Source organism: Vanessa cardui, chromosome 4 (genome assembly GCF_905220365.1).
Source record: "Vanessa cardui chromosome 4, ilVanCard2.1, whole genome shotgun sequence".
NCBI lineage: Eukaryota > Metazoa > Arthropoda > Insecta > Lepidoptera > Nymphalidae > Vanessa > Vanessa cardui.
In genome coordinates, this window is record NC_061126.1 from 13,567,417 (window position 1) to 13,595,295 (window position 27,879).

At 33.9% G+C, this 27,879-nt stretch overlaps 5 protein-coding genes across 5 annotated transcripts in view; 3 read left to right on the top strand and 2 right to left on the bottom strand.

The window, feature by feature from the left end:
- Positions 1–2,004, top strand: part of LOC124544377 (protein kinase C-binding protein NELL1-like) — a 48,819-nt gene extending 46,815 nt beyond the window's left edge. Inside the window, exon 18 of the mRNA XM_047122897.1 lies at positions 837–2,004. Coding sequence (XP_046978853.1) covers positions 837–944 — 108 coding nt within the window. The 3' untranslated portion in view covers positions 945–2,004. The remainder of the gene's footprint in view (positions 1–836) is intronic.
- A 2-nt stretch (positions 2,005–2,006) lies between these two features.
- Positions 2,007–5,477, bottom strand: LOC124544253. Its single transcript, XM_047122726.1, has 6 exons — positions 5,430–5,477; positions 5,076–5,270; positions 4,542–4,712; positions 3,652–3,744; positions 2,698–2,817; positions 2,007–2,402 (listed from the first exon to the last, which is right to left on the bottom strand). The coding sequence occupies exons 1-6, from the start codon at positions 5,475–5,477 to the stop codon at positions 2,238–2,240; spliced, it is 792 nt and encodes a 263-aa protein (XP_046978682.1). The 3' UTR covers positions 2,007–2,237.
- A 3,530-nt stretch (positions 5,478–9,007) lies between these two features.
- On the top strand, positions 9,008–10,597 carry LOC124544485. Its single transcript, XM_047123065.1, has 3 exons — positions 9,008–9,139; positions 9,213–9,292; positions 10,192–10,597. The coding sequence occupies exons 1-3, from the start codon at positions 9,046–9,048 to the stop codon at positions 10,393–10,395; spliced, it is 378 nt and encodes a 125-aa protein (XP_046979021.1). The 5' UTR covers positions 9,008–9,045; the 3' UTR covers positions 10,396–10,597.
- Positions 10,598–11,357: 760 nt separating this feature from the next.
- LOC124544344 (peptidyl-prolyl cis-trans isomerase-like 2) lies at positions 11,358–20,866 on the top strand. Its single transcript, XM_047122848.1, has 10 exons — positions 11,358–11,480; positions 11,561–11,623; positions 11,921–12,082; positions 12,670–12,801; positions 13,075–13,151; positions 13,483–13,572; positions 13,756–13,911; positions 19,861–19,988; positions 20,167–20,273; positions 20,610–20,866. The coding sequence occupies exons 1-10, from the start codon at positions 11,358–11,360 to the stop codon at positions 20,784–20,786; spliced, it is 1,215 nt and encodes a 404-aa protein (XP_046978804.1). The 3' UTR covers positions 20,787–20,866.
- A 22-nt stretch (positions 20,867–20,888) lies between these two features.
- LOC124544343 (tetraspanin-9-like) lies at positions 20,889–27,155 on the bottom strand. The gene is made up of 6 exons (XM_047122847.1): positions 26,890–27,155; positions 23,730–23,814; positions 23,234–23,425; positions 22,442–22,696; positions 21,784–21,915; positions 20,889–21,115 (listed from the first exon to the last, which is right to left on the bottom strand). Exons 2-6 carry the CDS (start codon positions 23,805–23,807, stop codon positions 21,068–21,070), a joined length of 705 nt encoding a protein of 234 aa, XP_046978803.1. The 5' UTR covers positions 23,808–23,814; positions 26,890–27,155; the 3' UTR covers positions 20,889–21,067.
- Between the last annotated feature and the right edge of the window lie 724 nt (positions 27,156–27,879).

Genomic DNA, 27,879 nt, shown 5'->3' on the forward strand with positions numbered 1-27,879 from the left:
GTGCTATATTAACATATTTTATTTGTGCCTATACCTTCGACTTAGAAACCTAAAAGTTGAAAGCAAAGAGTTGTTTACTATTAAATAACATTTGAAGATTTTAAATTAAGTTTAAACATAAATGTGTGTAATTACTAAATCGAAGGTAGTTCATAAAACTCATTTTACTTTGCATGCCATATCAATTTCTTGTTACCCATTGCGCATGGTGATTTTTATCAAACTGTTTGTCAATAACTTCCATAAAATTTTAACGTAGCATGAAAATATTTTTTAGTGATTTTTATTTTGATATGAATTAAATCGTTTTATTCCATTTTACATCACTATGCATAACTTTTTACTTTAAATATGGTCCCTTTGTTAATTTTTAATACAATATATAGATGTTAGATAATTTTGTTGATTATTCAGAGTATTTTGTGGATTATATTACCTTAGATCAAATTTTATAATAGAGCTTTAAGACTCTCCTACTAACGCATAACGAAGATTTTTAAATTGAAGTAGACAAGTTTAGCTAATAACAAAGTAGGTTGAATTGATTACAATGAGTATTTGGTTTGATCAAAAGCCTCATTATGCTCAGTAGATAATTAAAGTAAAATAGCATTCGATAGTTCTCCTTACACATTAGTAGCTCCACACTTTGGTAATCCTAGAAGTACTAAAAATTAGAATAGACCGTGTTTCTCGGAGCATATATTTATTAGCTCAATCTTCGTAATACGTTGGTTCGAAATCCGTCGCTAGCCAGTTGGACGAACTCCCCCGGGAGCGTCTCGGGCGTAAGCCGTGCTTGTGTGACGTATTCCGAGCGATGTGTGGTTACGCAGAGCGCGGCGCGACGTGGCGGCGGCGCTGGCGCTGGCGGCGCTGTGGTGGGGCCGCGCGCCTCACCCGCACCGCAAGCACCGCGGCGCGCGGCGCTAGAGCCGCCCTGAGCGACGCACGCACACCCTATTTATTCTAGATAGACCTAATGTTAACCAATTGACGCGGGCGCGCCCCGCTCCCGGCCTTAACTGAGCGAGCGGCGCGTCCGCGCCCGCCGCCCGGAGGCCGCGTGCCGCTCGATCGCGTCGAACGTTTATCCTCGTTATAGCAATATTATAGTTATCGTTTAGGTAGGATTATAGAAGCGTGCCGCGAAACGTAATGCCTTTTAGTGCGACCGATCGGTGCGTCGAGTGGCGCGCGCTCCCGGGTGGGCGACGGAGCGCGCACGTCGCCTCCGGCGTCGACGGCGCGTGACTCGCCGCCCGCTCGCGGCGAGCTCGCTCCGCTGTCGGCGCGTCCGTCGCCTCGGTCCGCCGCGACGTGTGAATGTGTGTGACGCTGCAGCGCTGGAGAGTGAAAGTATTGCGGCGGGCCGACGCTTACAAGCCTGCGCCCTCGATCCCCGCGCTTCGCCCCCGCCGCATCTGTAATCTTCGAATTCTAAATTATCGAATACGATCGCTTATAATTATTATCTTAGACTTGTACTATGTAGCTATTGTTGTGAATATGAGTATAGCGTCGCCTTGCCCGGGGCGAAGCCGCGAGCGGGGGTGCGGAGCGGTGGGCGAGGGGGAACGTGCGGGCGACGGGGCGTCTTTCAATTGCGGCCTAATGTTCCAAACTTCGATAGTCCTGTAGATATTAAGTTCCTGGGGAGGCACGCCGCCGCCCGAGCGTTTTCGCCCCTGTTGTACGAATTTTTTCATAATATATTATAGTTTTTGTTTGTCTTTATATAGGGATCGTTTTCATAAATATTTTGAAGATAACCAAAAATAGGTACCAAATATAGAAAAGATATGATTGTTTCTTAATTTCATAAAGCATTTTAATGCTTGCATGTTGTATTGTGTTCAAAAAATAACAATTAAAAAGATATCCTAATTATTTCGTTTTAATAGTGTACCCACCCTGTAAGTTAAGTTAGAGCAAATTGTTACAATATCAATTATCTGGTCAATAAAATAAAATGTATGACAATAAACATTTATTTATTTCCAATACAGAAAATTTTTTTTCAGCACGAACATGTGTTTTAAAAAACGCATGTTCTATATCCCCAAAACAATATAAAATTAAGAAAACATTTATTTTTCAGACAAATCATATAAATAAAAACCAAATATAATTAAAACAAATAATCGTAATTAAAACAATCATAAAAAAATCTATTTGAAATAATTTAATGAGTCGTTTATTTTTTGTGGAAAAATACCACAGAAGCAGGGTAACATTCATATCGGGCCGGGAGTTTTGGGCATTACGTATGGAACCCCTGACATAAGTTGTGGCGACGTCAGACATGCGATGCGTAACGGCTGTGGCGGCTTAAATTCAACCGGGTTATTCTCAACGAGTCCTGCTACGAGAGAGTACGCAGCTGCGAATAATGTCACCGCCTGGAAACATTTAAGGATAACAATCTTAAACAGGTGCAATGGTTATTGATTTCATAGATTATATTTTAATATCGATTGATCAAATTCGAAGAATCAACGAGTGTTTATATATTTCATTTGTTTTTAAAATTCAATTCATTTTGACAGTAAAGAGAGTGCTCATTGTCTGCCACGTGTTTATCCATGACTAAAATACAATAACATACTGCAATTTTGAGTTTTAATATTAACTGTTCAACCATGTGATATAAGAAAATTAATGTTAATTCAATATTTACTATTAAATTTTTATTACCTTAACGATAATAATTGCGCAAGCGAGCACCGCCAGAGAATTTGCGTACATACGCAGCTCAGCTTTTGCGGGGCGCAGACAGCCTACGCTGTACAGCGGTATTTCGCATTGTTCGACATGCTAGAATTAGACGTTGTTTATGCTTATGTGAGAGTCGAGATGGCCCAGTGGTTAGAAAACGTGCATCTTAACCGATGATTGCGGATTCAAACCCAGGCAAGCACCGCTGCTTGAATTATAAAGACAAATTAAGCACATGGCTTAATTTGTATTTATAATTCATCTCGTGCTAAGCGGTGAAGGAAAACATCGTGAGGAAACCTGCATGTGACAAATTTCATAGAAATTCTGCCACATGTGTATTCCACCAACCCGCATTGGAACAGCGTGGTGGAATATGTTCCAAACCTTCTCCTCAAAGGGAGAGGAGGCCTTTAGCCCAGCAGTGGGAATTTACAGGATGTTGTTGTTGTTATGCTTATGTACTAAAACAAAAATGTTGCAAATCTGCATAGTGTCTCCTGACACCAAATCTCGTTCAATTTTTGAACCACAATGATTTAAATTGTTTCATATTTATCAAAACGTACATCGCTTGAGCGCTCTGAAACTATTGTGCTAATTTAAGGTTTATGATATAATCCCGATTCCACATTACGTATTAGATGCGTTATTACGATCTAACTTGGACGGAAATGCAAAGGGATCGTTGTGTTAGTAGAATAGAAAAAAAAACACAGGAGGGCAACAATTGTTTCGATTCCGATAAAGCGACAATTTGTTATTATAAGGCACTGGCTTTTACAACGGTAAATATTAAAAACAAGGTAAAGAAAAATTAATTAATTATTTTTAACAAATTATACTATAAAAATAACTCACTATAAGTTACATAATAAAAATGAAATTGTATACAACATATACAAGGAATAAGAATATGATTTAAAAATATACCTTTCCATTCCAAACGCGTCCACAGCACGAAGGTGGAAAAGTGCGTCCGTATTGATACCAATCGTAGGGCGAGTGAACACCACAACATTTTAGCTAGTATTAAAATAAATCTCTTAATTATTCTTGGTCTCTTTTTATCAATTTTTAAAATCTCCTCTAATAAGATATTTTTTCCAAAAATCTTTTAGTATTTCATTCGTATTCGAATACGTAGAAGGAAAAAAATCTATCAACACCAATGATATTTTATTAAACAGATATGTTATTAACGCGCAAAAAGTAAAGACTAGAAAACGTCCTAATTGGGACGATTTCCTTTAGTCGTTTTACGTAGTAATACGTTATAATACATCATAATTACGTAGTAATATGTTTTGCGTAATTAAAACATCTAGTTATCTCTTTTACTTGTTTTTATCAAGCTATCCTTTTTACTTTTAACGAAATGTAAAAATAAACTAAAATAAACGGTACCCGTCGCGGCACACTTTTTTCTGTTGTTGAGTATAGATATAACATATCTGTTTATTAGAATATCATCGATCAACACCATCAAAGTTTTAATCGGTTTTATGTTACGTATATATTCCCAAGAGCCGAGATGACTCAGTGGTTGGAAAGCGTGATGGTTGCGGGTTCAAACCCAGGCAAGCACCACTGAATATTCATGTGATTAATTTGTGTTTATAATTCATATCGTGCTCGGCGGTGCAGAAAACATCGTGAGGAGACCTGCATGTGTCTAATTTCATCGAAATTCTGCCACATGTGCATTCCACCAACCCGCATTGGAACAGCGTGGTGGAAAATGTTTCAAACCTTCTCCTCAATGGGAGCCCAACAGCTTGAAATTCACAGACTTTTAATGTAAATATATTCCAATATGGTACCTCTAACTGCATTGACGCGAAAGCGGTTTTGACAGCCATTGCTTCGAATGACATCGCACGCAGCATGCTCGAATTCAGAGCGTTCGTATCTCGTAATGCTCGCGATAGCCCCATGATGGACGACATGCCTATTGATAATAGCATCATTCCGGAAGTCACTATCATCATCAGCTGCAAACAAACGAGAAACCGAACTATACCAAAGCAATAAGCAAATCGCAAACTGTAAAGTAAACAGATCTGCCAATATTTAATTAGGATTCCAAAGTAACTTAATTATTAAAATTGAATGTAAATATGTGTATATTGTCTCTCATTCTTTATGGCGCACTCGGACGGTTTTCTGTAAGGTAATAACTGTCGACAATGGTTTTTTAATGTTATTATATTTTTTTACATTTGTAATTTCAGACACGTTGCTTTTAGCATATCTTATCTTTATTTTTTTACTGCCCGGTATTTTCCATTACCAGGCAACATTATAATTTAATTGGGAGAAACTAAATAACGGAAAAATACAAACGCAAAACATACGATAGCTAGAAGTGTTATCGATCTGGGATGGTATGGAACAAGGGTCGCTAGCCAGGATGCTGGTAGGCACAGCAAGGAGCCCGACACGAAAAGCACGCTGGAGCCAAGTTCCACTCCCAGATCGGATGTCCAGAAGTAGTATGACATCCGAAGCAGACTCCATACCGTTGAACCGCCAAGGATTGCGCCGCCGCTCTGAAATTCTATCTTATACTATCTGCTAGCGTTTTAAACAATGCATTATATATATATATGAATTTATTTTTATTTTTATTTTCGGTGCCTTGAAGAATATTTCGAGTTAAAATGAAAACATCTTTAATATAATTATGAATATTTTTCTGCAATACTTACGAGTAACAGGCCCGCGCACATAAACAAAATTAACCCACTATTTCTCATTTTGATACAGTTATTTTTTATCCTTGGTTTTTAGTTTTTATTTTATATAATTCACAAACAAAACCCAAAAATGACGTAATACGTCAAATTTTAATTTTAAAGTTTTTTAAGAACAACATAAAAAAGTACTGTTAAAAATCTTCTTTTTAAAACGAACATATTTACCAGATTAAAAAATGGATCTCATGTGTTCCATGTGATAATATAATTATTTTCTTAAAAAAAATTGCTACTGTGGTCAGTATTGTATCGCTAATAAAACTATTAGTATAATGTATGATTACTACATTTCTAGTAACTATTTTCCCACGTCAAAAAGTAATAATACATTTTTGGGAATCTTTACCAAAAATCTCGACTCAAGAGATTTTTTTTTTTTCGAGTCGAGATGGCCCAGTGGTTAGAACGCGTGCATCTTAACCGATGATTGCGGGTTCAAGCCCAGGCAAGCACCGCTGTTTCATGTGCTTAATTTGTCTTTATAATTCATCTCGTGCTCAGCGGTGAAGAAAAACATCGTGAGGAAACGTGACAAATTTCATAGAAATTCTGCCACATGTGTATTCCACCAACCCGCATTGGAACAGCGTGATGGAATATGTTCCAAACCTTCTCCTCAAAGGGAGAGGAGGCCTTTAGCCCAGTAGTGGGAATTTACAGGCTGTTGTTGTTACCAAACATGACGGAATAGGCACTTCAGATGAATTGGACAAGTTTTTGATTTAATTATAAATGATTTCGTGCTCGGCACTGATTATTAGACATCATTTATGAATCAAATAAATACCCACCAACTGTTGCATAGAAGCTCCAAGCTTTTTTTTATCGAAAAACTAGATTGCGTTTAACAGAGTTGTTTTAACTTGGTGGTAGGGCTTTGTGCAAGCCCGTCTGGGTAGGTACCACACACTCATCAGTTATTCTACCGCCAAACAACAGTACTCAGTATTGTTGTGTTCCGGTTTGAAGGGTGAGTGGTGAGTGATCCAGTGTAACTACAGGCACAAGGGACATAACACTTTAGTTCCCAAGGTTGATGGCGCATTGACGATGTAAAGAATAGTAAATATTTCTTACAGCGTCATTGTCTATGGGTAATGGTGACCACTTACCATCAGGTGGCCTATATGCTCGTCCGCCAACATATACCATAAAAAAAAATATTTTTAATTTTCAATCAATCATTTATACTTCGAGTGCCGTTTTCTTCCACATACGAGCACTGAATGTTGTCTGTATGTGATTATCCATGTAACTGTTAATAAAAACTTTATACAGAACACATATTTTATTGTAGAAGAAGAAGAAAATATATTGAAATGTTTATGAATGAAGTGGTCCTTCGAGCCGGATTTGAACGAGCGACCTTTTGATTACATTCATAATCCTAGGTTATTGTCATCACGTTTATGTATTAAACAGATTTCAGCACACTATTAGTAGAAAATATTTTTTTAATTAATTGGTTATATTTACTTATTATCATATTATTGCTGAAAATGAAAAAATTGATTAAAGAAAACAATTATGAAAACAAGCCGTTTAAAATTCACAATTATAGATACCCTTGTAAGTATTAATTAAAAGGCATTTTCTTATTCTATTGGCGCTATAAATTCTACACGAGTTCATTTATAAAATAATTTGCATTAAAACCTAAATAATTACTTTAACAATGAAAAGTTTCCTTTTTATATTATTTTTATATACACATTGTGTATTTTTGTCATGTTCATTAAAAAATCCTGTTCAAGTATATAAATTAGGTGATGTGTATTTAAAATTTTATATCCAATTGCGTTATTAAATTAGTATAAATTATCAATAATGAGGTATTATTATTTTAGGTGTTGATATTGGCACAACCGATTTTCGCGCTTCCGGAAAAATAGGTCAATTTCAAAAAACAACAAGAATACCTATCACTGTAAGTTCTGAAAGTAATATTAATAATTCATTTAAATGAATATTTTTATGGATCTTTTTAAAAATGGAAAATGAAATATACATATTTTGTAATTTTAGATAAATCCTTGCAAAAAGTTGACGTATCTGCAAGTGGCCATCTATAACAACTATACAACACCTACGGTCTCAATGGACTTTGATACCGTAGCCGTGGTCATCAAATACAAAATGTTCCATATCAGCGAATCAACTTATGAAATCATTGCTAAGTCAATACCTCGTCGTTACTGTTAAACAGAGAACACGATAATTATGAAAACGGTAAACTACCTTCAAATTATATAAGGAAAATATTATAATATTTTTTATGTTAACATCTTTTGGCGGTAAGACTGTATTTGTATGTCAAGTGAACAAGCGTCATAACTCTTTTGCTGTCGTGTCATGGCCCTCTAATAGACCGGGAGATGAGGACACAAAATATTTGTACCATTGTTTGGTCATTTGTATGGCGGTTCTCCGGGGGTCTTATTACGTAAAGGCAAAAAGAAAATGATTGCCATAGCGCTCGCATCGGCGGCCCAATCGAGTGAGCGTTAATCGAACGCGTCGGAAAAATAACGAGTGTCGAACGTTTTTTTTTCACAAAAATGCTTGAAATGAAAAAAAAGAAGTAGGCGGTAGCGTAATGCCATACTTCTCGGGTGTGGCTTACAGCCCGCCATACCGACGCTAATATATTAATTTAAATAAAAAAATTCAAGCATTTGTATCATTTTCATTTTTGCCTTTACCGCCATTATCATCTCCCGGTCTATAACTTTTCAGTATTCTCTTGTCAGTATACACATATACTACATACCACCTATAGTATATCTGGTAAATATTATAATAATTATAAGAAAAATATATTTTTTTTAATGAAGACTCTGCTTTTATTTGTTTAACACCATCTATTTCAAGGTTTTCTTTACATTTAAAATTATTTATCCTCACAATTGTCGACCAAAATTGTTACTTTTTTTAAACAGTGATGTAATTGACAAAGAAATATTCAATTAACTAAGATAGCAAATAATTAAAACACGAAATAAATGAGCTTTCTCAGCGAACTTAATTAAAGAAAGTATGAAGAGGATACCACTACGTGTCCTTTTTACAATAGACCAAATATGACATACTTATGGACACATATGTACTTATACAAAGAAGAACATATCATGGCATGTTTAGATGATATATACCATGTAAAGATTTAATGATATTTATACTTTATTTATTATTATCGAATTTCAACCAGGTAGTTGAAAATTTAAAATAAAGTATTGAAAGAGGTAGAAACACAACGCCACTTCTTTTGAAAAAATGTCTCATAAAACTAGACACCAATTGGAAACAGAGGTTTTTTAAATTTGACCATTTTAACAATGAAAAATATTGATACGGTTAGAAATCATTTAATCACTATTTTATATTATTGGTACAAGTAAAAAACGTCAATAATTAAAACCATTACAAATACAAGCATTTTTGAATTTACAATTACAGGCACCCGTGTAAAAGTTAATTAAAAATAATTTTCATCTTCTATTCAAGCTATAAATTCTACCCAACTCGAAATAAAATCATTTGCGATAATTGTTAAATATATATTTATAAAATGAAAAGTTTATATTTTATGTTATATTTGTACATACATTGTGTATTGTTTCCGTCATGTTCTTCTTCAGATTTACCTCAGATATTTAAATTAGGTTACAATATGTTTTTTTTTTTTTTTTTTAAATAGTTTACTTGTAGATAAATAAAGAAGCGGATTTTTTTTAGGTCTTAATGTTGGCAGAGTCGATTTCTATGATTCAGGGAGCATAGGTGTTTTCCAAAAGACTACAAGAATACCTATCACAGTAAGTTCACTTTTATGTTATGTTAAATTAATTATTAAATTAAATATAGATTTCGTATATCGAAGGCAGAGTCGGATTTAAAGGTGTGGAGGCCCCGAGGCCACAAACACCCTAATAATTTTATTATTATGAATTTATTAGTTTTTTTTTTTTTAATTCAATCAGTAAGCTATGAGTTGTTTCGTATTTGTATCGGTAACTTTTAAAATATTAAATAGTAACAGTATTATAATTTGACTATATCTCAGTATTTGTTAACTTGCTGAAAACTGTGGCCCCCTCTCAAATGGAGGCCCCAGGGCAGTTGCCCCGGTTGCCCTCCCCTAAATACGGCCCTGATCGAAGGTTCGAAAAAGTTCACGAAGTTTAACGAAACCCATGTTAAATTGTTGCTGTTTATTAGTATTATATAGAGTGTCGATTATACTAACAAAATGTCTTAGAGTGCATGAAAAGTTATGCGTAAAAAACAACTAAAAATACAAATGAGATAATGTGTAATCGCATTATTGTTTTTTAAGTTTTACGTGTAGTTTAACGTGGTGTGGTACGCGGTTTTGTGAGTAGATCTATAATGTACTTAAGACCATTCAAATCTATACTAATAACACAAGAGCTGCAGTGTTTTTTTATTTCTCTGGATACTCGCTTTCTCAGGAACAACTCTTCGGGTTTGAAAAAATATTTCATTTATAGATAGCCCAATTTTTGAGGAAAGCTACAGGCTATATACCTTTAGGTTACAACCAATAGGATCGGAGTATCAATGAAATTGTTGAAAAAACAAAACAAGAGCAAAATCAGTCCTTTTGAGAGCTTCCGTTGCGTGAACGATTAAGGTTTCGGGTTATCGGGAGGAAAAACTGGTGTACAATACAACTAATATGTTCTTGTTATAGGTAGAACCATGCAGAAGGCTGACATATGTGGAAGTGGCCGTTTATAACAACTATTCAACACCTACGGTATCGTTGGAGTTTGAAAGTATAGCTGTGGTCATCAAATACAGATTGTTCCAACTCAGCTCATCACGCTACGAAATCATAGCTAAAACAGTACCTTTACCTTCCTGTAAAAAAGATAAGACTACTATGTCAATTTAAACGGATAACTACCAAAAAATTACATATTTTTATGTGATTTTTATATAATACATGACTGATTTGATAATACTTAAAACTTATTGTATTAGGTATGACCATAATATAAAATTATTGTTGATGTAAAACATATTAGTTCGACTTGGAGTAAGACCGGTTTCTATGTCGCTTGAACGAAATGCATGACGCTCTCTTCTCCTAAGATTTCTCTCCGCCGCAGATCTCTGTCTATCTGTGCATGCTGCGTAAACTTTGCTATTATATTTTATTATAATAATACGAAAAATATATTTATTTTAATAAAATATATATAAATGTTTTCATTTATTTATTTTCTATATTCATTCTAAAAGTCAAAAAATAATTGCAATTGTTAACTTACCTACTTTAATTGATTAGTTTCCAGAATGGTAACATTGGTAAAATTGGTTAACGAATCTATTGTTTTATAGAGAAACATAATAGAGAATATTCGGAAAACATTTATAATCCGACTCCGCAAAGTCAATAAATATTTAGAAAAAAATTAAAATAAAAAATAATTGGGTAAATTTGCCGCACCTCTAAATCTGCCGCCAAAGGCTTCAAAGCCTATTGATAAAGGTCTATTAGTAAATCCGCCACTGCTACCGGAAATATCATATTTTTTTATTATTAAAACAAAATAAAAATTGTCTTTCGAAAAAAAAACTACCTATCACTGCTATCACAACCGCGTTGATTATGATGTAAAGTTTTTATATATTTCAGAAGAATTATAACCACAGAAGCGTCAATCACGATAAAGAATGTCATTTTAATGACAATTTGTTAATCTTTTATGTTTTTAATAAATTTAAGGAAATTTACTTATATATCAAAATTAATGTCGTATATTAAACCCAAAAAAGGAAACCTAAAAGGAAAGTGTCCGTGATTTATATCTTGTGCAAAATACATTTTAATTTACGACCCACAACATAACTATGCATCCTCTACGAGAACGCGCCTGTGATGCCTTGCTCGAAAATCCTCTTCTGCGTACCCCCCCACCGGAGCCGGAACGACCGCGTCCTCCACGCATCCGCAAACCCAGAGAATTTAAACTCGTTTGTATTGCAGCAATTATACATTAATATCTGCCTTTATAATAATTATCAAAAATTTATTTAATTTAGTTTCATTTTAGCCACCAAGATTTCCGCTCTTATCAAAAGATTTCTACGCAACTTGGTGTAATCATCAAAAAGAGGTAATTAAGCTATAGTTGGTTTTATTTTAGTAATATTAACCCATAATCAATATTAGTTAGATGTCTAATATTTTACCATTGATTTCCCGCGTATCAAATCTACCTAAAACATAACCTAAAAGATCAAACTTAAAACAACCTTACACTTATTTTAACGTCTACTACGAGAAAAGAGGAATTAGTATTATTAATTAAAAAAAGCGATTTTGTACATAGTCTTCATACAGAATTAAGTTACCCAATTATCGTCCATAAATAACGCATTTATTGAGACTATACGCGAATGTATAATTTCAGTTACAAATGTCAAAACACAAAGTTGATGATCATCCACCGGAACTATTTCCTGAACTGTATCTGAAACCGCGTCGCCTCGATTACTACGCGCGTCAACTCGAAGAAAACATGAACGTTAACAAAGAACTGCTGAAACGAATCAATCTTATACAGAGAACTGGCGTAAGTTACATAACATTGGAATAATATTACAATTCTTATTCTTATTCGTCTACAAATAATAATAATCAATAAAAACGTGCACTCGTTATTAACGAATACATGAAATACCAAATCAACAACAACCTGTAAATTCCCACTGCTGGGCTAAAGGCGTCCTCTCCCATTGAGGAGAAGGTTTGGAACATATTCCACAACGCTGTTCCAATGCGGGTTGGTGGAATACACATGTGGCAGAATTTCTATGAAATTTGTCACATGCAGGTTTCCTCACGATGTTTTCCTTCACCGCTCAGCACGAGATGAATTATAAAAACAAATTAAGCATATGAAACAGCGGTGCTTGCCTGGATTTGAACCCGCAATCATCGGTTAAGATGCACGTGTTCTAACCACTGGGCCATCTCGACTCTGAAATACTGATCTCAATATGATACTTGATAATTTATTTATAATTATATTAATTCAATTTAAACTTAAATAAATTGAAATAGTAAAACATATTTTTACTAATGGTTATACAGTTACGCCTCCCTAAAGTAGAAAGATAGAATAAAATTAGTAATGACTATATTATGATATCATCAAAGGGTTTTGTGGATTGCTGGATGTATCCTGAGCCAACTGATACATACAACAAATTGCTGTGTAAGCAAAGACAACGAGTGCTTGATGAGATACGAAGACAGAACCACTATCTCTACTCAAGATTACTTATTGCGGTTAGATAATACTCTTTGTTAAAATTTAATAGTATGAGTTAATGCTCAACTGACACGTCTACTATACAAATAGAGAATCTACGGTCGGTGGACGATTGTTCTTAATCTATAGCCACAAAGATCATAACACCTTAGTTTCAATGATTGAAGATGCCTTATAAATCCAGTGCAATACTGTAATAACCACTCGCCATAATATTATGTATCATATATAAATATAATCATACGTATTTGATTAATATTTAATGTAACATTCCGTTGCTTTTATTTCAGAGATCAGAACAACCTCTTACAAAAGAACTGGAAGAACTTTGGAAAGACACAAAACACAAACTTATATTAGGAGCTTCGTAAATACACTAATACGATTTGATCTTTAATTTAGTTTATTCGTTGTGCTAATTATCTGCTTCTCACTAGATCAACATCTAGTGGGTTACTAACATATCTAAAGAGGTTCAAATCCTCAGGCCAGTTAATATTTATTTTAGGGATTAGGGATTTTCGTCTCTTATTTGTCAAGAAATTCTCATTAGCAAACATTGTCATTCATCTTGTGCCCGAACCTCAGATCACTGTTTCTGAACCCCATCTGCACCTATTCGAAGAAATATCCGCAATGACCATAATTGTTCGGCAAGACATCATCGATTATTAACGAAATATTTTACTTTTTTTTAGATTACCATTTATTTTATTTAAAACTGAGAAAATAGACCGTGACATCAAAGATCCTGCGTTTGATAAACCTTTCCACGTTCAACGGACCAAGTAAAATAGTTTTATTCGTTAAATTAGTTACAACATTTCCCATTTTGTTGATACAAATAGATTTTTGAGTAATATACCTATCAATAATGTTTTTATTATTTACAAGTCGTATCGTGTATCTAATGAGGACCTTAAACAGTCCCGTTGTTGGAATATATTATATAAATGGTTTACATTTTATAGGGTATCGATGGAAATATGGGTCGTCGGTGGCTCTAAAATAGGACGAGTTACTATTGAACTATTCACGGATATAGTACCGAAGACATGCCAGATGTTTCTTAGTCTAATAAAAGGAGACCCTAAAGGACACGCTTACATGGGCACCAGAATATTTAGGTTCTTAATCTCGTCACTAGCAAACACGCATTTACTTAATGAGTAGAGACAGTAACTTCTTTTTTTTTTTTTTTTTTTTCTTTATTTATTATAGAGGGTTTTTTCACTAAGTGAATATGTCACCCTCGTCATTATATACAGTTAAATACATTTCTCACATCACATATTAGTACAATACAGTCATAGACTTTCTAATTTCTATTTTTGAGAGCTAAATTTACAAATTTATAAACAGATTTAGCTTCGTTAGACAATGGAGAAGCTAAAATGCTATTATAAACACCAATATTATAACCACGACTAGCGACAACAGCTCCCTTTAGCGCCCTAACACGAACACATTCTTCTAAAATGTGATAGACATCCTCTACCACACCGCACACAGTACAATTAGGAGAATTCAATTTTCTCATCATATATCCGAAACTATTCAGTGGAATGTGACCAGAGCGCAATCTTAAGGCAGTTGTAATATCTTTGCGCTTTAATTTGGAATTTAGGAACCAGAGAGATCCAAAAAGTCTAGGTTGTATAGTTTTATACCAGATTCCTTTGGTAAGCGATCTTTCATTAAAATATTCAGACCACATCTCATGACATATTCGTTTAATATCCCCTAAAAGATCGGTGGGACTAGGTAAACACTTAAATTCAATACCATCGGATATAGCTTCTTTAGCTAGTCGGTCAACTTCCTCATTTCCCACTAACCCGACATGAGATGGTATCCATTGCAAGATTATTGTTTTATTATTAGATTTAAACTTTAATAAACATTTTAAAATAGTGAAAGCAATAGGAAGACCTCTGTGGGGTGCTGTACATTTTAAGATATGTAAAAGAGCACTTTTCGAGTCGGTAAATATAACAAATTTATGAAAATCAATCGATTCAATGTAGGACAAGGCTTCAGCGATTGCCACAAGCTCAACAAACATAATCGAGACTCTTGTTTTAATTTGAAATTTTGAATAGATTCCCGTATTATAATCTAAAAAAGCAGCGCCACTGCAGCTAGTGTCTTTGGAACCATCTGTGTATATTTTATAAAATCCAGAATACTCTTGACTCAGTTTCTGATAACAAAGAGCTTTTAAATAATCGGAATCAAAACAATGTTTCGGTTTGCTAATACCTTCAATAACAGGCTTTACGATATTAGATAAATTAAAGTTGTTTAACCACATATCCAAAGAAAACATTTCGTTTGAATCACTACTAGACATTTCTTTTACTTTCAAATTATTATGTAAAATATATAACAATGGTTTCTTTTTACGTCGCCAATAAAAATTATTCATGAAGTTAGAAAGGGTCTCTAATAGATATATAATATCATTATTTTTAAATGACTTACACTTTAACCAGAACTTACCGGCCAGAAAATGTCTTCGGAAAAATAAAGGACACAAACATAACTCGGATTCCATTACGTGTATAGGCGTGCTTTTTATAAAGCCCCCTATTAAACGCAAACAAATATTTTGAATTCGATCTAATTTCTTTAAATTACTCGCGCAACTATTATCATATAAAAAACTCCCATAGTCAATTCGACTACGAATAAGGGCTAAGTATAAATGTCTTAAATGTGTTGGATGTACACCCCAATCTGTACCAACTAATACTTTAAAAATTTTGATGTAATTAAGCACTTTTTCACGGACTTCATTAATATGTTTACCCCACCTTAGATTTCGATCTAACCAAAGACCCAAATATTTCACGCTATTGACTAATTCTATTTGGTGTCCCTTAACTCTAACATCAATAGATTCTGTATGATAACCTCTTTTAAAAACACATATTTTGCTCTTCATATATGAAATATCTAAGCCAATTCTTGATAACATGCTGTGAATAGAGTCTAGAGCAGTTTGAATTTTAATTTGACCCTCATAACTCGATTGACAATGAGTATAAATAACATAATCATCAGCATATTGAGATATAAATAGGATTTTTTCAATATTACTACATATATCTATTGTTGCTACGTTAAATAACAAAGGGGATAAAGGATCTCCCTGAGCGAGTCCGCGAGCCGTAAATCTACTTATTGATTTATTATCAACTTCAATATGTAAAATTCTTTCTTGTAAAAAACTGAACAAATATCTACAAATTTTTGAACCCACATTTAATCTATCTAAAATATAAATTAATGAAACATTGTCAACGTTATTATATGCATCCTCAATATCTATGAAACATCCTATTGTAGAATAACCTTTCGAAAAACCTATTTGAATTATAGTTGTAAGGCTACTTAAACTATCTAAACATGATTTACCTTTTCTAAATCCCACAGTATTAACAGAGAAGACATTTTTTCTTTCTAGGTACCATTCAAGTCTTCTGTATAAAATATAGTGAAAAATTTTACACAAACATGACAATAAAGAAATAGGACGGAACGACTTGTTATTGTCATGATCTCGACCGGGTTTGGGAATAGGTACAACCTTAATTTCTCTCCATTGTTTTGGAACGTAATTATTAGCTAAAAAGCTATTATATAATGTCAAAAGGGCCAATTTTCCTGACTTATGTAAATTTTTAACCATAGAATAAGTTATACCGTCTAATCCAGGAGATGTATCCTTTGATTTAATACACGATTCTAGCTCCTGCAGCGAGATAGAACATTCTATTTTAGGGTTGAAACTCAAAAAATCAGGACATGGCGGGGACACAAAGTCAGGGGTTAACGAACGAAGGAGTAATTTAGCACATGTAGGATCAACATTACGTTTTATAGTCCTATATCCTTTTAACCAAGCCATTTTACGCCACATTTCATTACTACTTACATTTTCATCCACTGAAGTCCAAGTATTCTGGAAGTTATTGTCTTTAGCACGTCGAATGGCTCTTTGAGCTAAACCAATATAATCTTTTAATTTATTAAAATTTTGTGGGATCGGATTTCGTCTAAACTCTGCCAGTGCCAATCTACGTTGAGCAACTGAAAGAGATAAATTTGGAGACCAAAAAGGACGTGGAGCAAAATTAGATTCTGGATTCTGGCTATACTTTATTATCGGTATAGATTTATCAGCAGCGTCATTAATAATTGAGACAAATTCATCATATCCCTTCTGCAGATCTGAAGTTAACGAATAGTTAGCAAATTTTTCACCCGAAACCATTTTATACATGTCCCAATTGGATTTTCGAAAATTTCTACGTAATAAAGGAGGATAGGATTGAGTGTTATGAGTGGATAATTTAATTATTAAATGATCACTACCTAAAGATTCATTTAAAACTTTCCAATCAAACTTTAGAGATACATCTAAAGACCCTAATGTAACATCTGGGGCTGACTGCTGAAGTATACCCTCAATTAGCCTCATTCTGGTTGCCTGTCCATCGTTAAGGACTACATATTGACTATCTATTAATGAATCAAATATTAGAGATCCTCTTGTATCTGTTTTCGAAGACCAAGTGGAGTGATGAGCATTAAGATCACCTAAAATCAATGTTTTTGACATAAACAACGAAAATATTCTATCCCAGTCAAATGAGGAAATAGTAATACGTGGAGGACAATAAATTGATATAATATTTTCTACTGGTGAAAAGTTAGTCAACTTGACACATACAACTTCAATATTAGTATTTTCTATGTGTATACGTTGAGCAAAGGATTTAACAGTTTTGTGAACCAATACTGCTACTCCCCCATAAGAGTCATGTCTGTCCTGTCTATAAATATTATAATTGTTAATTTTTAAATCACTACCAGGTTCAAGCCAAGTCTCACTGATAGCGGCAACGTGAATTTTTTCTTGGTTTAAAAGTTCTGTAAATGATAATAATTTCGGTCTAACGCTCTGGGCATTCCACTGAATAATGTTTAATTTATTAATTGCTTTAGAATTCATTTTGTATGAAAAACTAGTAAGTCTACAATATTTTTAAGGTAAGGCCAATCAGATATATACTCTACAACGAACAAAATCATCCATTCAACACACAACTTAATAGCACGATGCACCTTATCTCCAAAAGTTATTCCTTTTAAAAATATGACTTCCCTTAATCGCACAAGCAATTCATGAAAAGATGACCTATTTTTCTCTTCCAACCCCTCTTGAATATTATCTTCTTTACTTTCTTGTTCTTGTTCTATATTATTTTCAAAGTCATTGTTAGTACCATATGTTCTTCTTTTCTTTACGCGCTGAGCACCTTTATTATTACTTGTATTCTTATTATTTAAGCTTTTAACAGGGGTTTGATTTCCGCACGACGCTGTAACTACCTCTGCAAATGTAAGATTTTTATTTCCCCTTGTATTTTCAATATTTTCGGAATGTACCACTGGGGTTGTTTCAATAATTTGTTCGTTAGCATGACAAGGAGAAGTCGGCGGGACATAAAGAGTTAGTGCCTTCCTATACGTACATCCAAACTCCGCCATGAGTTCTCTGATTCTTCTTTCTTTCAAAAAGACAGGACAAAGACGGGAAAGAGCCATGTGGTTTCCACTACAATTTACACATTTAAATACTTGAGTCTCACAGTTTTCATGATTATTGCCGCACTTAGGGCAAACAGTTTTCTTAAACGAACACATTTTACGAGTGTGACCAAACCTCCAACATTGAGAACATTGTGAAACTTGATAAATAAAAGGCTCCACTCTTATCTTAAGTCCATAAATGTATACAAATGGTGGAACCGAAGCACCTTTGAAACATAGGCGGATCGATTCACTAGGACACCATCCTCCTTTATCCCTATCCCGGCGGTTTAGACGTTTTAGTGACAACAATTCCACGGAAGAAGAGCAAGAAATATTTTTTAAGATATCCTCATCAGATAAATCGAGATCAACATCTTTGATAACTCCATAACAATATGATACTTCCATAGCCTTGAATATTCTCCATCCTTTATCCAATAAAGCTTCACAATTCAAAAGAGTATTCATGGCAGACTCATTTTCAAATTGTAACCTTATTTTGTACGGGGATAAGTATTTTACTTGCATAATATTTTTAATGTTATTTTCAATAAATGTTCGTGCTAACGCAAAATGTTTAGGAAGTTTATCTTTACAGGAAATATATACTTCAAAATTATTTGTTTTATTTTCATCTATCGTAATATCATTATTGCGGATGCAAGACTTTTTTTTCCTTTGCCACGTATTTTTGTCCATCCTTCCTCCATCTCCCCTATCTCACTTGATTCACTGCTATTATGTTGTCTTTTCGACTCCCTTATTATGTTATTACTCTCTTCAACTACCATAACTTGATCCATTTCAACATTCAAAGCCTCATTATAATCATTTATTATGTTGCTGTTTCTATTATTACACAATATAGGCGATAAATCGCCCATTGCGGTGTTGTTATTACTCATATGAATAGATTACAACCGACCGCATTGATAACGCACACCGGCGTGTGAGCATAGCCGGTACCGATGCACCGAACAACGCGCGAATCCTAGCCGTATAATCGCAGTTGCTAAGTAAACACGCAGTTAATTAAGACGACCGACTCGCACGCGTGCCGATACGAGACTCCACAGTAACTTCTTGACTAATCATTTTATTTAATTAGTGGTAGGGCTTTGTCTAAGCCCGTCTGGATAAGTACCACCCACTCATCAGTTATTCCACCGCCAAATAACAGTACTCAGTATTGTTGTCTCGGTTTGAAGGGTGAGTGAGCCAGTGTAACTACAGGCACAAGGGACATAACATCTTAGTTCCCAAGGTTAGTGGCGCATTGACGATGTAAGGAATAGGTAATATTTCTTACATCGTCATTGTGTATGGGTGATGGTGACCACTTACAATCAGGTGGCCTATATGCTTGTCCGCCAACCTATACCATAAAAAAATATATTTAACGATTACTTAATAACAGTTGTGTTCCTCTCAAAAAAGTTTGAATGAATATAGCCTACGCATATTTTTTATAGAGTCGTTCCTAATTTATATTGTCGAGGAGGAGATGTCACGAAAGACAATGGCTTTGGTACATATATACCTGATAATCTGACTGAGCCATTGGTACCCGAAAACTACAGACTGAATCACACTGTACCCGGTAACTTGAAATAAAATTATCCTTATAAATGTCATAAAAGTATAATATTTTAGAGCATAGCTTATAAATTTGCTTCAACGCGATTAAATGGGTTACATATCATTAGGTTATTAAATCTACGTGAAATTTGAGTGCGAGATCGAAACTTAATTATTTAAATGCCTATCAACGATTACAGGTGTTCTCTCAATGGTCGTGACACCTGATGATGAAGTATATGGACAATTTAATATAATTTTTAAGCCTTTACCGCAATTTGATGGTAAACACGTCGTTTTTGGTAGGGTTAGTATTCAATCTATTTTTGCATAAAATTAATATAACACCATCTATATTTTATGTAGTTTTTTTACTAAGGCAACAAAATCAGCTTTGAATAATAAGTGCCAAGTCCTTTACCGTCTTACTCTGTCTCGCTGTCATTTAAAAGCATTAGTATTATTTTGACTATTTTTGAATTTAAAAAGGATTCCCGATATACAAGTATGGTGCAGTGTTGCACAGAATTCATTCTCATTATTTAGGACCCTAGATTTCAGTCGTTGTATGACCTAGTCAGTTAAATCGTTTTACAAGGTTTTTTTTAATGTTTTTGGTAATTAATAGTATTAAATCCTGCAGATAGTCGCAGGTCCGACCCAAGCGCTAGAGCGAATTAGTGCTCTCGGCCTGCCTCTCGGCACGACGACGTCAGACTGCGTCATACGCTACTGCGGTTGGTTCACGCGCTCTGGGCAGTACCGTGAGGGTAATCCCAATACTATTAAATTTCCTCCAAGACGTAAGGCAAAGAAGTAAACTGGAATTGTTTTATGCAAATCAGCTATGATAGCAAAGTTGATTGTTAATCACTTGTATGTTGTATGTAGAATCAGATGTGTGAGAAATAAAATAAATAAATGAAAATCAATATAAAATTTTATTATAAGTATGTACCTACATTTAGAAAATAAATTAGAAAATGTAATGCACAATATGACACCAGACAATCGATCGGTCGCATAACAATGTAATTATACTCAACAGTCATTCTGATTAACAAACAAAATAGTCACCAAAATATATTTTCTTCTATATCGTCACTCTATTTTCACGAATAATCCACAAGAAAATATGAGGGCCAGCACCTGTAAAAAAATAAAAATGAAATAACAATATTATACGTATTTAAAATTAAAGGTTATTTTATGCTTATTGTATTTGTTCATATGTCGTTCGCCCGATTCTAACAACAAATAGTGTAGTTTTGCGTAAGGTTTATCGTGACGATAACGTCAAACGATGGGGAGGAAGAATTTAAAGAGGCATTGCAAAGCATGCTAGACGTTATGTAGTTGCTTTAAAATCACACGCTAGAAATAAATTCCACTACAACAGCGCTTGATTTTGTTAAACTCGTACAAAATAATCTTTATTTTTATTATACCTTCTCTAATCAAGAATGTAGTAAATAAATAAAATAAATCTTGGTGACCTACCGGATGAAACGATTTTAAAATAAACGACATATTAATAGAAATTTTTTTTCATTACATCTTCCTCCAGAGACTTTGCTTTATGAGTTCGTTTATTTTATTATTAAATGACTAATCTAATTTACCTTAACTAATCTTAATTTTATTATTTATCCGTGAAAAAACAATGGCAAATGGCGCTTGCGCTGTAGAAGACAGTTTAAAGCAACACTAGATTCAGTCAGCTTTTCTAACATCACGGGGCATTCAACATTCAACATTCAACATTCTGGGGCTGTGTCAAGAAATTTAAGTATTGTAAAATAACGGAATAAAATTACCATTATCAAAGCTACAATTATGGCTACAGCTCCCACGAAAACTGCATCTTCTCGCAACAACTCTACTGTTTTGCTAATACAACCATCCATGTACATAGTTGTTGGATTTTGTGAATACTTGCAGTCCTGTCGCTGTAAATTAAAAATATATATCTTGTTCTCAGTTAAATATTTAGAAAGATCTTAGTGAACATAGCATATTTTTTTAAGTATTCATGAAATTAATAGGGTTTTTAATTTAGTTTCTTAATCTAATAGGCAATCAAGAACTTGTCATCTACACCTTTTAAGGCAAATTGGGTGTCATTATTGAGTCGAGATGGCCCAGTGGTTAGAACTCGTGCATCTTAACCGATGATTGCGGGTTCAAACCCAGGCAAGCACCGCTGTTTCATGTGCTTAATTTGTGTTTATAATTCATCTCGTGCTCAGCGGTGAAGGAAAACATCACGAGGAAACCTGCATGTGACAAATTTCATAGAAATTCTGCCACATGTGCATTCCATCAACCCGCATTGGAACAGCGTGGTGGAATATGTTCCAAACCTTCTCCTCAAAGGGAGAGGAGGCCTTAAGCCCAGCAGTGGGAATTTACAGGCTGTTGTTGTTGTTGTTGGGTGTCATTATAAACTTTGCATTACTAATGCATCGGACTCACTTTCCCCGGGTAGATTTCTCGACAGCAGCTCTCAGGAACATTATCGTTCCAGTCCTTGTAACTTTTTACACCGCAGCACTGCAAGTTAGACTGCGTTTCGTCCCACGCCCGTGTATACTCATGCCTCACTCCATAGTTTGGGATAGAGGCGTGCATCTCTCTCTCCAGGGTCGTGAGCACCTTCTCCCTGAACACGAACAGCAGAATGCCGCCCACCAGCATCACCACGAACATGATGAATACCAATATGTAATACTAAAAATGAATAATATTATTACGATAGAATATAAAAAGTAATACCGACTGCAAAAAAATTTAATAAAGGTGCGTGAAAGAGATTCAATATATATTTATTTTATGGTATAGGTTGGCGGACGAGCATATGGGCCACCTGATGGTAAGTGGTCACCATCGCCCATAGACATTGACGCTGTAAGAATTATTAACTATTCCTTACATCGTCAATGTGTCACCAACCTTGGGAACTAAGATATTATGTCCCTTGTGCCTGTAGTTACACTGGCTCACTCACCCTTCAGACCGGAACACAACAATACTGAGTACTTTTGTTTGGCGGTAGAATAACTGATGAGTGGGTGGTACCTACCCAGACGGGCTTGCACAAAGCCCTACCACCAATAAAAAGCCCTACCACCAATAAAAAGCCCTACCACCAAGACAAAGCCCTACCACCATATTGATTGTATTTTGATATCGAGGAATAAATAAGAGTTTATTGCTCTTTTTGATTTCATAATCCCTACCATTCAGAGCTCTTGATGATCAACGTACCGTCAGTAACATGCACTTGACTTCCTTAGCTGCTCCACAGCAGCCGAGAAGGGATAGTATCATCATTGCAGCGCCCATCACGACCACCACTGCCACTGACGCGATGAACATATTGTTGCTCATGAGTGTACTTGGAAACGACCTTGACACCCATACCCATAAACCGACAGCCAGAGCTATCACACCACCCACCTAAAATTATTAAAGAACATTTCACTGATATTTTTATTTTTAAAACTAGGAAATCAATAAATTTCTGCAGACTCTAAATAATAAATCTAATATATAAAAAGCAAGTTAATCAAACTAATTAAAATATACACACTTTTATATTTCATACTATTTAATGTTGGCACGTTGCATGTGTTTTAAATATTGTTTTAAATTATTTTATAATATAGACCGTAATTATTCTAATATAGACCGTAAAAATAAAGTAATACTGAACATTAACTTATTTGTATATAAAGCATATATAGCATATAATTATACTTACAAAAGTTAACACATTAATGACCACCAGGGATACTTTCATACATCTCCCACAGGCATCCATGGCGCCGCCCATTGCCATCGCCGCTCTGCAATTTTATATAAGCTTAAATTAATTAATTAAGAAATAATAATGTGCGTGTATTTTTGGTAGATAAAGAAGAAAAATATATTCGTGTTGAACAAATTTAATTAACTTATTGTCGTTTACATTAAATTAGGTAATGCTTTTTAAAAAGGTTTGGATGACGTTGATATTATTCCAAAATAGAATAAAATAACCTGGGAACCGTTCGTGTTGTGAAAATGAGCAGAAAACACATTACATACTAGTGAAAATAAATAACACAAATATATCTTCATTTGTACTTAACATACCTTACTTTTATTTATGAGCCTTATCACATTTAATGTTTCATTTTCAAAGAATTTAAAACTGACATTTTCAAAGATCCAAGTATAAAAATTACAAACAAAATTTTATATTCGACTCCATAAATCAAGTATACCACGGTTTGTATCTATCTATATATCTTCACATTACATACCTCCAATGAACATCACTTTTTTTAGTTTTGTTTTTAACATGCCGCGAACACGTTTGAGTGCCTATATTTAAAATATTTTTCATATTTTTTAATACAATATAAATAAATAAATACTATTCTAAAATTGTAGATGTTGGATTACATAAGAAATTTCTACATCGAGATTTTTTTAATCTACCTCCAATCAATTTCACTTTGTTTAATAACTTTTGTCTAAATTTAATGAAGTGAAGTGAAGTTAAGTGAACTAAAAAAGCATTCCATGGTTGGCAAATCAAATGAAAGGTCAATCAAATAAATGCAGTCGTAAAAGGATACCATAACCGTGTACTTAACGTTAAAAAATACACTGCATTGACCCTGCATGGATAGTAAAGCCGATTGATAAAGGGGTTTCCTTTAGTGGTAACAAATAATTAAAATTATAATGTTTGGATGCTCGTCAAAATATTACCCTTTCATGGAAATAGTCATCATTGCCTATAGGCATTGGCTCTGTGTGGTGGAGTATTGTCAGAATTAGTAATTCCTGACAATGGGCCACACCACATTGACATTAGGAAATCCTATGTTGTATCCCTTGTGCCTGCAATTACTTCCACACTCATATTTCATACCAACGCAACTAATATCTATAAACGCAATATAACGCAAATAACGCTATTAATAAGCTATGTGGCAGTAGAATATGTTGAGTGTAACTATGCAGTTTCACTCATCATATTCAACCGCCAAGCTAAGTGTGGCATCATATATATTCATAATTATATTGTAATATTAATCGTTACTATTAATTATTATGACTCAAAATTTACATTACCTATTCAGAAAACCATTATCGATATTGTTAAAGACGTACACGAGTGTAAAACAAATAATTATTTATGTTGTAACTTTCCAACTTCCTATTAAATAACTTTATGTGTTAAATCAAATCTTCATATTTAACGACAGAAACTCAAACTCAATCTTTCTTGGGGCAAGGTACCCGTTTCTATATTAAAATTCCGCAGACATTTTTAACTTTGCCGTCTCGTAAATTCAAATCGTTTATAAAAAATACTTTGGTAAAAAAGGCGTATTATTCGATACAAGATTTTGTAGATGATAAAAAGGCGTGGAATTAATACCTGTTGAATTCCAGGCAGGATATATGAATTTAAGTAATTAACTAACATGACTGTATTTTTTTTAAATGTTAAAAAAGAGTAACTACTGAGTTTATTGCCGGTTCTTCTCGGTAGAATCTACTTTCCGAACTGGTGGTAGCTTCACTTAATTGTTAAATGACGATTCAAAAGTGCTTGTAAAAGCCCACTTGAATAAAGTTTATTTTGATTTTGATTTCAAAATTAATTTTATATCGCCTTGTTATATCTGATATTCATGTCTGGAAATTTCTTGTTAAATTTCTGATTAGGATGTTAATTCATAAATATTAGATTATAACTTATAGTATATTGCAAGTTTACCACAAACGAACTACCAAGATATCTAGAGCACAGATAAGAATCATGCCTTAGTTGTTTTGACCTCACTCATACATCAGGCAACCTTGTGCTTGCACGGCACCACCATCAATCAAGTACTGTGCCATTTATTTAAATTTTGAATTGCATCCTGTTTTGACTCTTGGCGGTAACTATCAAGATTTTTAAAAACTTTACTATTTTAAATTACACGTATTGCTATAAAGACTTTTCATTGTACATAACCATTTTTTAAGTAGGACTGTTATTAATAAGTATAGCTAATTTTTTTCAGTGGAAAGGCAAAAAGGCTAGATATGAAATGTTTTCTCAAACTTAATAAATAGATTCCAAATGCACGTTATAAATTCCTCGTATACTTTATTGCCTAGAATACTGTATAAATAAAATGAGTTATTAACTAGATTTTTTTTATTAATTTTTATAAAAACTATTACTATTCTCTTTAAGTAGATTAAAATATAATAAACAAACTAATGAATTAATTTAATAAAGTTTGAATGCTTATATGTAAACGTAGGTGAACGTGTCATCAAATAATTATGTTTATACCTAATTAAACAAATACACATAATTCCGCATTTGTAACGTGGTCTTCTCTACATCAACAAAACGCCGATAAAACGTAATCTTTGCAAATAAAAATGACATAACACGATCGACGCGGTAATTACAAAATTAGCAACGTTTCATTTTGTAACCATTTTTTATGACGCTCGTATGTATGTCACGACTCATACGTAGTAGTACATGTATGTAGGCAGTAGGACTGTTACATTAGTTGCGCGAAGGCATGCCACTAAGCGCAATGCGCGGACGCTGGCCTCAAGGTGATATGGGATATCGCAAGGTTCATCTGATCCGTTCTCTTGATGACCAAGTGAAAGTTATCTATTTCGACAAAAACATTTATTTAGTATTTTACTACTCCCTATAACTAATGACTAGAACTTACCTATTACAATTTTAAATATATTTATTTATACGCTACAGCGAAAATAAAAGTGGAGCGTGTAGAATGCGATTATATTTGTAAACAAAACTTTCTTAAATCAAGAATGACGATAACTGTATGTTTTGTTTCTTTTTTAATATTTAAAGTATTGATAATATTTTAAATATTCACCTTTATAAATACTTTTATGTCAATAAATCCAAGTTTCACTTAACCATCACTATCAACAAACTACTACAACAAACACGTAAAATCTATCAGTGTAAGTTCATTCACGAATAACTTAGTAAACGAGTCGACCGCTGTCGATGTAAGGAAAACAACTGGTTCGTGTTACTAGTTAGACGAGCAACGCCCCACCAAACATCGTGCTTTAAACCTTCCAGTGGTAACTGGTACATCCACTTGTTCGAACGTTTGGTAGAATTAACTAATCCATAATAACTGATCAAAATGTGTGTAATGTAAATTGTGGATATAATTAAATATTATTGCACATCCGTCGGTTGTGATATATTCAATTAACCGACACAATGTGCTTAATTAAAATACTTAGGCACCTGGTCTATTACAACATTTTTTTTATATATTTTTATGATTTATTATATCTTATCTATTAAAAATAATCGCAAAATTGTTTGCATTTCCTTGCCCTGAATTTGAAAAAAAAAAGATCCGTTTGGAACGAAGTTGCTTTCGCCATAATATATGAATTAAAATACCAGATACAATGGAATAAAGAAACAACGATTGAGAATATTTTAATGAGAAATAAAACTGTTAATAAAAATTTCGTGTGAATTCAAACAGTACTAAAACTTTCTTAAATTTTGATATTTTAAACTATGGACGAAGGGGAGTAACGGTCGCCTAGAGGACATAACGATTTTTCCTTGATGTGATAATTTCCGCCAGTTCATTCAACCGTAAGCCTTACATTGCCATCCTAAAGAGTCGATTGAATTGAAGGTTGAAAGGAGAGGTTTATCGTCCTTTTTTAAATAAAATTCTGCATCAACTCTATGATAGAATGTGGGGACCTTTCTGTGCTTTCATCACATAACATCATCTTGGACATCTTTATCAAATTTAATTTTGCTGATAGTATTTTTTTTATATATGTATCACTCATACCATCTTGGTGATAAGAATAGTATACGG